General features: G+C 35.7%; 1 protein-coding gene across 1 annotated transcript; it reads right to left on the bottom strand.

The window, feature by feature from the left end:
* Nucleotides 1-1,149: 1,149 nt before the first annotated feature.
* On the bottom strand, nt 1,150-9,494 carry LOC145086944 (wall-associated receptor kinase-like 6). Its single transcript, XM_079024810.1, has 2 exons — nt 8,059-9,494; nt 1,150-2,682 (listed from the first exon to the last, which is right to left on the bottom strand). The coding sequence occupies exons 1-2, from the start codon at nt 9,458-9,460 to the stop codon at nt 1,418-1,420; spliced, it is 2,667 nt and encodes an 888-aa protein (XP_078880936.1). The 5' UTR covers nt 9,461-9,494; the 3' UTR covers nt 1,150-1,417.
* Between the last annotated feature and the right edge of the window lie 861 nt (nt 9,495-10,355).

Here is a 10,355-nt window from a genome sequence, read left to right as displayed (position 1 = left end):
TTAAAACGTTTCCCTAGTGATAAAGCCTTTTATCATCCCAACAATTACAAATGATTATTTTCATTATTTAAGTGGTGTGATGATGATATTAGACATGTTGCATTTGTTGAATGAGATACATTAGACGAGATAATGGTTCTCTGTAATTTTCCCTTCAATAAATTATTTTTGGAGCTATTGGTGACCAATTTATTTTTGGAATGACAACTAAAGTTCTTAAGTGTTTCATCTCCTATATTGTATGCAAACCCCAAGGCTCCACTTTATCCATGAAATAGTTTGTGATTTTTATAAACATTGATGAGGATCAAGGTAAACTTTCATCAATCATATTGTTATTCTTTTTTCATAAATAGTTTGTGATTTTTTGTTTTCGAGAAACTTTTAACGTTCATCAGGTGTTGTAAATGTTCAGATGGCTATAACATGGATAAGTGGCTACATCGTTGATGAGGATTCATTTGTTTGGTGGGGTTGGTTGGCAGGGCTAAATCAACAAGCTTTCCTTATGGTATTTGATTTATTTTTATTCCAACAATGTACTTTCAAACCTTTTCATGCTAAGTTATTGTATTTTAAAAATTTTACTCAATTATAAATTTAGTACTTTCGTCCTTTATTAGGATACTTGACAAATACATCCAATTATAACAATGTAGTTTCATTTTTTTTCCTTTTTATAACATTGTACTTTCATTTTTGGTTATTAAAACATCGTACTTTGAAAACTCACGTTATTAAACATTACCTTACTTTCCTAGACACTCAAATTACTCTTTGTGGGCCATACTTAACATGACCCACAAAAATACCTAGTTTTTCATCGCCAAGAAGAGTTTCTTTTAACCCATTTTTGTCGGTTTTTTCATTTTGTTTTTGCCTGGTACGATTCTCAACATAGAAATAAATTCTAGTTTCTTTCTAATTATCCTTCCACAAACACATATACACATTAGTACGCAACATTAACAGTTTAAGTTTTGGTTCATATATTCTATATTTAAATGAAAAAAAGTCATAAATAATTGATAAATAATCATAAACGCTCGATAAACTATTTTTAAACTGAAATATTTGTTTCTCTTAAATTATGAAATAAAGTTTATTCGGGTACAAATCAAAATGGTGCTACATTGAAGGCGTTTACTCTACAAATTCAAGCAAATTTACAAAAATATCAAAATATTTACGAATACACTTAAGAGATTTACTAAAAACACATTAACAATGCAACATGTTAATCGTTTTTATTAACATTAACTAATCAAATTTCACACTAACAATTCTAATAGAAAAAAGTTTAACATGGTATACCCTATACAATAATCTTTGATCTTTATATACACATATTTATTAACACACTCTGATACCGAAATAAACTAAGACTTAATTAGGAAAACTTATGATTTACCATGATTCATCGACAAAGGTCGTCTTCAAATGTTAATGATGTAGATGTCGACCCACCATGTGTTTGTGATACTTCCTCATGGGATTTCACATGTCCAGAACTAGTTCCAATTGTAGAAGGCACATGTGACATTCTATTGCCTTCTAACTCAGTATTGGATGTTAATGATCTTGATGTTGACCCGTTAGACTTTACATGTCCAAAAGCAGTTTGAATTGTAGACGGCATATATGACAATCTAATGCCTTCCAACTCGATAGCAACTTCTTTCATTTTTGGCCTATTTTTCCCATTCAAATTCAAGCATTTCAATGACAACTTAGCTATGGCCAACAACTCACTCGTCGGCCCCTCCTTTAGAACCATTGCATCAAAAATAGACAACCCACGTCCTTCTTTCATAGCTACCTTAAAGTGTTCAACTAAACTTGTTTTAACATCTTTGGTTAAGAAAACTGCTTTTTCTTCGGTCAAGAGTTCTAGCAAAACAACTCCAAAACTGTAGACATCACTCTTTTCAGTCAATTGACTCGAGCTATAATACTCTGGATCCAAGTAGCCGAATGTCCCCATGACTGTTGTAGTACAATGAGTTTTATCTATTGGTACAACTCTTGATGTTCCAAAATCTGAAACTTTGGCTTTATACTTTTCATCCAAAAGTATGTTGGCAGTCTTGATGTCCCTATGGTATATGGGAATGGTGGTTGCTGAGTGTAAGTAGGAAACCGCTTCTGCAACCTCTATAGCGATTTGTAATCTCAGGTTTAGAGGGCATGCGAACTCACCGACTTCATTTTGAATAAGGTCATACAATGTACCATTTGATATGAACTCAGAGACAAGTAATGGCACCTCAGTTTCCAGGCAACATCCCAATAGTTTAACCACATTTCTATGGTTGACTTGCGAAAGAACGACTACCTCGTTGATGAATTGTTCTAGTTGGCATTCATCAACTACCTTTGATTTCTTGATTGCTACAATTCGTCCATCAGGTAACATACCTTTGTACACTGTACCTTGACCTCCTTGACCAAGAATTCTATTCTCATTAAAATTGTCTGTGGCCTTGTCCAATTCGTCGGATGTGAAAAGGATAGTTTTATCAACTAAACCAATATCGGTTGCTTGTTGTTGTTTAAGAAGTAGACCTCCATTGCGCTTAAAAAACCTCTGTTTCCTTCTTTTCATTTTCGCTTTCTTGATAATATTGTACAACGCATAACTCGTCACTGTTAGGAATAGCAACCCTATGCTTATGCTCACACCTGAAGAAGGAAAATATAATAGAAAAACTTCACATAGGAAACTTGTAACACTAAATTTTACATAAACGGAGTGTTTGTCAATATTGAATTTCCATAAAATTAAGATAGGCAACTGAATGTATATATCACCTTTAAACTAAATAGTTTATGTAGTATATACTAAATAAAACAGTTTCTTATAGACATGCAACCATTGTTATTCGCTTTAACATTAGAACCGCTATCCTGATTTCATAAACATTTAACGGTTTTATTTCAAAATATACAATCAAATTGTTTCTTAAAATTACAAAATTACTGTATAGGTGATTGATAATTCCAGTGGTGCAAACCATCCAATGCTTGGATGGAGTGACAAACTCGGTCACTTAACTAACCATGATGACCCATTGTAGAAGACTATGTTATACGCAATGGTCTCAAAATGCTTACACAGCCGATAAAAATAAAAGTAATAAAGAGCAACCAGAAAACCATATAAAATTAAATAAATTATATGTGCCAAAGGGGCTCGTCCAGTGAGTTACAAGGCTTTCAGTCATTTTTTTCTATTTCTAAATATAAATAACTAGAACAATAACAAATTTTATTTCATTAATATAATAGTGTCGAAACAATTAGTACACTTTAGGTGCTATTTAAAATATTCCACGCATATGTATTTTTTAATAAAAAACAATGTCTAGAGATGGCAACGGGGGCGGGGAGCACAGGGGACCCCAATCCCTATCCCCATCCCCGAATCCTCATTCCAATCCCCATCCTCATTCCCATCCCCATCGGGGAATATAAATAAACCCTCATCCCCACCCCCAACGGGGACTGGGGATCCCCAACGGGGAAATAAAGATTTTTTTTTTCTCTTTTAACATGCAAACTTTTACATAAAAAAAACTCTATATTTCAAATTTACCAGCATAAGTTTAAAGATTTAATAAAATATATAAGTACCCATAAATTGCAGAAAAAATATAAATAAATTTTATACCAAATTTAAATACATACATGAAAAATCAAGTAGAAAAAATTATCAGATTGATTGTAACACCCAAAGTTTTGAAGACCAAGAAAGGAAAGAAAACCCTAAGTTTAGGGGTCGACTCGGCGAGTCCGAGCGGGATCCGGGTTGAGGTGTAAGTGACCAACTCGGCGAGTCGGCCAAGTGGACTCGGCGAGTCTGGTCTGTGCAAGGAAAACCCTAAATTCGGGACTTGGAGCCTATTTAAGCGCCTCATTCTCTCCCCTAGGGTTCCTTTGCTGCCTCTTCCACCCAGAACATTAAACCCTAGCCGCCATATTCTCTATTTGAGCCATTTGTTGCCTTAGAAGGTGCATTAAAGCTTGGAGAAGGAAGAAGGAACTTGGAGGAGCAAGAAGGAACTATAGATCTGGGATTGTGAGTTCATTCTGAGCATCTGGAGGTAATAAAATAGTTCCTGGACCCTTTTTGCACCTAGATCTATGTGTGGTTGTTGGGGCTTTTTAGCCATAATGTTATTATTTTGACTTAGAAGCTAGATCTGAAGTTGCTACTTCAGATCTAAGCATATTATGGTCTTGAGAAGCATAAAGTAGTAGCCCTTGAGTTGATTATGGAGCCTCCTTTCCTTAAACCCTAGTTTGTGGTGTATTTTGCCTAGATCTCCTTCTCTATACGTAAAGTTTGCAACTTTACGTGAGGAATGGGCTTGGGAAGGGTAGATCTACAGTTTGGAGTCCATGCATGACTCAAAAGTCCTCTGCATGTATGGAGACCTGAATGGACTCGGCGAGTCCTTTGAGTGGACTCGGCGAGTAGCATGAAGATTTGGAGGAACTCGACGAGTGGGATGAACAACTCGTCGAGTCGGATGAAGTTGGGCAGGAACTCGGCGAGTTGGAAGAACAACTCGGCGAGTCTGTTGAAGGTTGTCCTGGACTCGGTGAGTCTGTTCTTGGACTCGACGAGTCAGGTCGCGAAACCTTGAACCCTTCGAGTTGAGACTCGAATCAATGAGTCGAATGGAGACTCGGTGAGTTGGACAGGTCAGGACTCGGTAATCGGTAGACTCGGCGAGTCATGGACTGACTCGGCGAGTCGAGTCGCGAATAGAAGGACTCTGAACATATGAACTTGGCGAGTCAATAGGGTGACTCGGCGAGTAGGGTTGACCTGGTAGGTTGACTTTGACCAGAGTTGACTTGGTTGTCTGTCAGGGGTCAGTTTGACTCAGTGTTGTATTGATATTGGTAGCTCGGGGAGTGAGTGGAGCAGGAGTTCAGAGAGTTGTCGGGCAGCAGCTAGTGGGTTCATCAGCCAGTTCAGCCAGTGCAGGTGAGTTTCCCTTTGTATGAATGGGTCTACGGCCACAATGCCGGCCCATGTAGTTATGAGTAGAAGACCCGGGGGTTAGCCCTAGGCATAGTATGCTAGCATGATATTCGGGACGATGTCCAATGATAGAGGGCGGGTGCCCAAGGAATGGTTTATGTGATAGTTATTGTCTGTGTGATACTTGTATGTGCCTGGTAGGGAGGTGAGTGTGGGCGAGGTCCCGTATCTCACCAATAGCAGAGTGTGGATGGTGTTCCACATCTCAGTAGCAGCAGAGCAGGGGCGAGGCCCAATTTATGGAAGGAGTGAGGGTGGGCTGGGCGTACCTCACTATCAGCAGGAGTATGGACGGGGTTCCATGACTCATTAGTAGCAGGACAAGGGTGGGGCCCAGAGATAGGCGAGGCCTTAGGACAAGATCCGTTAGTATGTGTTTAGATCATGTGATGTGATGTGATATGTTTATGTGCTATATTATATGTTAGTGGGCGAGGCCCTGTGACAGGCAAGGCCTAAGTGAAACAGATCTGTATCCGAGCGGGGCTCGAAGCCAGGCGGGGCCTGGAGCGACAGGGTCGTTGTAGCGGGCGAGGCCCGAGGTAGGGGGCGAGGCCCAAGATAGCGGGCGTGGCCCAGTATGTGCAGTATGTGGTTATACATGGTATGTGGTAGGGTGGGGAACTCACTAAGCTTCGTGCTTACGGTTTTCAGTTTTGGTTTCAGGTACTTCCGGTAGCGGATGATGGAGCTCGGGGTGATCGCATGGCACACACCATAGATTTGTCAGCCTGAGAATGTTTCACTCTGATAACGATCATGTGTTTTGGAAACTATTACGTTGATTGTGTTCTGAATCAATGATTTACTTTAAGTAATATTTATTAAAAGAAATTTTTAGTCTTGAATTTTGGGACGTTACATTGATATATAAGGTAAAATAGATAAACCAAAGAGAAAAAAAAATATATATACATGAGTTTAAATTAGATAAAAGAAAAAGCAAAAAGTATAATTTCAACCAAGTAATTACTAATGAGTTAGGTTACTTAGATCAAAATTTATGTATTATAAACTATACTATAAATATATGTTATGTATTATTTTTATATATTAATATATGTCGGGGGCGGGTCCAGGGTCAGGGATTAACGGTATCCCCATCCCCATCCCCACTTTTTTTATTCAGGTATTCCCCATCCCCGTCCTCATCCCCGGTTAACCTGGAGATTCCCCAGTCAAAAAGGGTGCGGGTTTCGGGTACCCCATTGGGTATGTGGATTTTTGTCATCCCTAACAACGTCTGATATCTAGACAGGTTAGAAATAAAATATAACTTATAATAATCTCTAGACATATAAACATAAACATACATAAATATATACATAAACTAGGCGAATACCCACGCGTTGCGCAGAAACATCTATATAGTTGGAATCTTTACAAATATATTTTTCTTTAAATATAACAATAATATTGTTGTTAAATTTGATATAATAATTCGTATACTAAGTTGATATAGTATATTGATAATTTTGAATTATATGATAATATATACATCTATTAAAACTGCATAATCTCAATCTTTTGAATGACCTCTACCTGCGAGTTACTCATGAATAAAATTAAATATAATATATGGTTTAATATTATTTATAGTTGTTGTTATTGTTAAATCGTTTTTAAAATTTATTTGTTTAACGTTTTAATTTCTATCAATGTAATTATTTAAAACATCAAACATTTTTTTTTATTTTAAATGTAACAATATAATCATTTATATATAATTATTTTTAACTATTGTTATTGTAAGTTATTTTAAGCTACTTATTTCAAAACTTTTAACGATTATAAAAATATTTTTACGAAATATTTTAGTGAATTAATATTACAATTTAGTTTTTGTATTTAGCACTTCAATTTATCACCTTTCACTATTCACAAAATATTATTTGGGTTTTTTTAAATGGAACTGAAATTTATATCGAAGTTGATCCTTTAATATTATATTTAAATTAACAATTTAAGTATTTTGTCCATACAATTCAAAAGTTGTAGCTTTAAATTAATAATGGTTTACATACAGCAACATATTAAATCTAATAAATTAAGTATAAGATGTTAAACTTTAAAGACATAACTTTTTAAGTAAAAGTAAAAAATATTATTTAAATATTGAAATTTAGTTTATTTTTTTATGACACTTTAGGTTTGATACTTATTTAACCTTATTAACCAATTTATAATCATTATTAGAAAGACACTACAATTTATCACTTTTAACTATTTACAAAATATTTTTTGGGTTGTTTAAGTTGAACTAAATTTTATATTTAAGTTGATCATTTAAGATTATATTTAAATTGACAGTTTAAATATTTTATGCAATTGACCAAATTTAAAATGATAATGGTTTACATATAACATATTAGGCCTGATAAATTAAGCATAATATGTTAAAAGTTAAAAACAAACTTTATTAGTATAAGAAAATATATTTTTTTAATATTGAAATTTAGTTTATATATGATTATACTTTAGGTTTGATATTTATTTAACCTTATTAACCAACTTATAATAATTATCAAAAAGAAATTGAAAAGTCATGGGAGTTTCAAATTAATGTGGTTAAAAAAAAATGCAAGTTTTATAAGTATATAATGATAGGTAGAGCGGGTCGTTACCTTAATTAGACCAATTAATAATAATGGAATTGTAGATAAATCCTTGGACTTACATAAAAAGAAATGTTTTATTGCATACTAAAACAGTATTAGGTTTTGGAAAGATTTCACACAATCATAACAACAGGTTGGCCAAAATTTTATTAATTTCTAATCTGCAGAACACAAGTATTATTTAAGGCCATGGTTCTCTTTTCAAAATGTTGTAATTAATAAAAGTATAAAACGATTAATAGAATGTGATAAATTATAAAATCACCTTGTTAAAATGAATTTGTAAAATATAGAAAATAATGGTAAAGTGGAAGTGGAAGCAAAATAAAAAGAATAGTAAAAAACAGGATATGTATAGATGGATGGGAGATTTACTGAATACCTTACTTAGAATGAGACCAGTATATGATTCGTTGCTGCTTTCTTTAGGATTACAAGCCATGCCCGAGACCCCATTAGGACTTATGTAACAAACCCCTCCATGGAGTTCACACGATTTGCAGCTTTCTGAGTAACTAGCTGAGGTCTCCCACGTAAGAGCTATCGGAATAAACTGGCCAGAAAATCTTTTTTCAATGAATGATTTCCTATCGACCAAAAAGGCAGACCCACACGTTCCATTTCCATCCTGCCTTTCCAACCCTGTTAGATTCAACTTAAATGACTTGAGATTATTGGAAATCGTAGTTTGGCAACAACCGATGCCAAAGCAATTGTTGGTGTCACTAACAGTGTTATTGCCACAAGTCGTTGAACAACCACCCGCAATAGTACCATTCTCCATAATGGCAGCACTGCCACATCCCTGAACCACAAACATGTTTTCTGCACTGGAGAAATGAAAAAGACTTGTGCTTAGTTCAAGATTGTTATTCTGGAACGGATTCCCACAATCAGAAACCATGGGAAAATTAACAGTTACTGTTTTTTTCTCCGAGTTAAAACCCAACACCTCCACGTTGTTGAAAGCAGATAAATAAGGTGTAGAGGAGTTACAATCAATATTGAACCCATCGCTCTTGGAACAATCTCTTTTAATCCCGAAAGGGTAGAGAATAGGGATCTTCCCACACGTCTCGTTGCATGAGCTTGCTAAGCTAGTTTCGTTCCACACAAGTGACACTGGAACAAAAGCAAGGTCCTTACCAATAGTTTGGCTGTTATAGTCTTGTGAATATTGTATACTATCCACCAAGAAGGCGGACCCACAAGCTCTATCTCCATTGTGCTTTTCCGATCCTGTTAGATTAAAGGTAACCGACTTCATATCATGAGGAATTGTAGTTTGGCAACAACCATCGCCAAAGCAGTTATAAAGGTCACTGACGTCACTAACAGTGTCCTTGCCACAAGTCGTTGAACAACCTGCGACAATAGTTCCATTCTCCATGATAGCCCCGTTGCCACATCCCTTAAAGACGAATCTGTTAAGCGATCTGGAAATCCGGAAGGGACTTTGGCCATTGCTGGTGTGTGGGAGAAGATTGCTATCTTTGATTGGATTTTTGCAATCGCCTTTATTTACGGACATCTGGACAATGACTGTGTTTGAGCCTATGTCCAGCACCTCTACGTTGTCAAGTGCAGATAGATACGGTCGCCAAGATTTACAAATGATATTGAACCATTCGTTGGCAGAACAATTTCTTCCAATTCCGAAAGGGTAGCTAATCAGGACACGTCCACACCACATCGCACTGCATGGTGGTGTTCCGTAATAATCAGCTTCTATTAATCTTGTTGTTAACGAAATCAATATGAGCAAGTGAAAAAACTGAAAGGCTTGCATTTTGTAACTATGATTGAAAGCGGAAAATATAATAAGCAAAACTATATATGGGTATTGATTTTATCTATATTGTCGTACTTCATTGGGCTATTTAATGGGGGAAATTTGAGGCATAGTCAACCCTATACAAGTAGGATGGCAATGGGTACGCGTATACCGAGTTTCGTGTTCTCCATCCCCATCCCCATCCCCATATCCGACCCCATCCCCATCGGGGATTAAAAATCAATCCTTATCCCCATCCCCAATGGGTATCGGGGATCCCCAATGGGTAATCGGGGATTTTTCCCCGTTACAAAATTTTGAACTTTTATGAAAAATAACTCATAATTATATATTAACCAACAATACAAAAACTAACAAAACTAATAAAAAACACTGTAATCACTGAATGTCTTCAAACACGAACAATAACATTCAAGGTTACAAATTAAATCATTCTATGCAAAAAAAGACATAAAAAGTCTTCCCAAAACTATACGTTTGATTGTTAGAAAACATTATTCTGTCTAGTGAACATTTGCTCATGCATTATTAAAAATAAAAACATAAATAATACTATATATATATATATATATATATATATATATATATATATATATATATATATATATATATATATATATATATATCGGGTACCCATTCGGGCCGGTTTCGGGTACGGGTATGGGTACCCGACAGGTAAAACCATCCCCATCCCCATCCCCGCTTTTTATATTCGGGTAATACCCATCCCCGTCCCCATCCCCGGTCAACTCGGGGATTTACCCGGTCAACTCGGGTTAGGGTTTCGGGTACCCGTTGGGTACGGGTTTTTTTGCCATCTCTATATACAACTTAAAATATTGCCACTTTGTTATTTCCAAAAACAAGTCGTTGACATTTTTTTTCAGAT

Source organism: Lactuca serriola, chromosome 2 (genome assembly GCF_051521515.1).
Source record: "Lactuca serriola cultivar US96UC23 chromosome 2, Lser_US96UC23_V15, whole genome shotgun sequence".
NCBI classification, from domain to species: domain Eukaryota; kingdom Viridiplantae; phylum Streptophyta; class Magnoliopsida; order Asterales; family Asteraceae; genus Lactuca; species Lactuca serriola.
This window is presented reverse-complemented; position numbering and strand designations above follow the sequence as displayed.

Bases quoted from the DNA above. Each gene is read 5' to 3' on its own strand.
- LOC145086944 (XM_079024810.1), bottom strand. From the start codon at position 9,460: ATGCAAGCCTTTCAGTTTTTTCACTTGCTCATATTGATTTCGTTAACA. The intron at 2,683-8,058 runs GTAAGGTATTCA...TTCCTTCTTCAG, and splicing joins ATATACTGGTCTCATTCTAA to GTGTGAGCATAAGCATAGGG.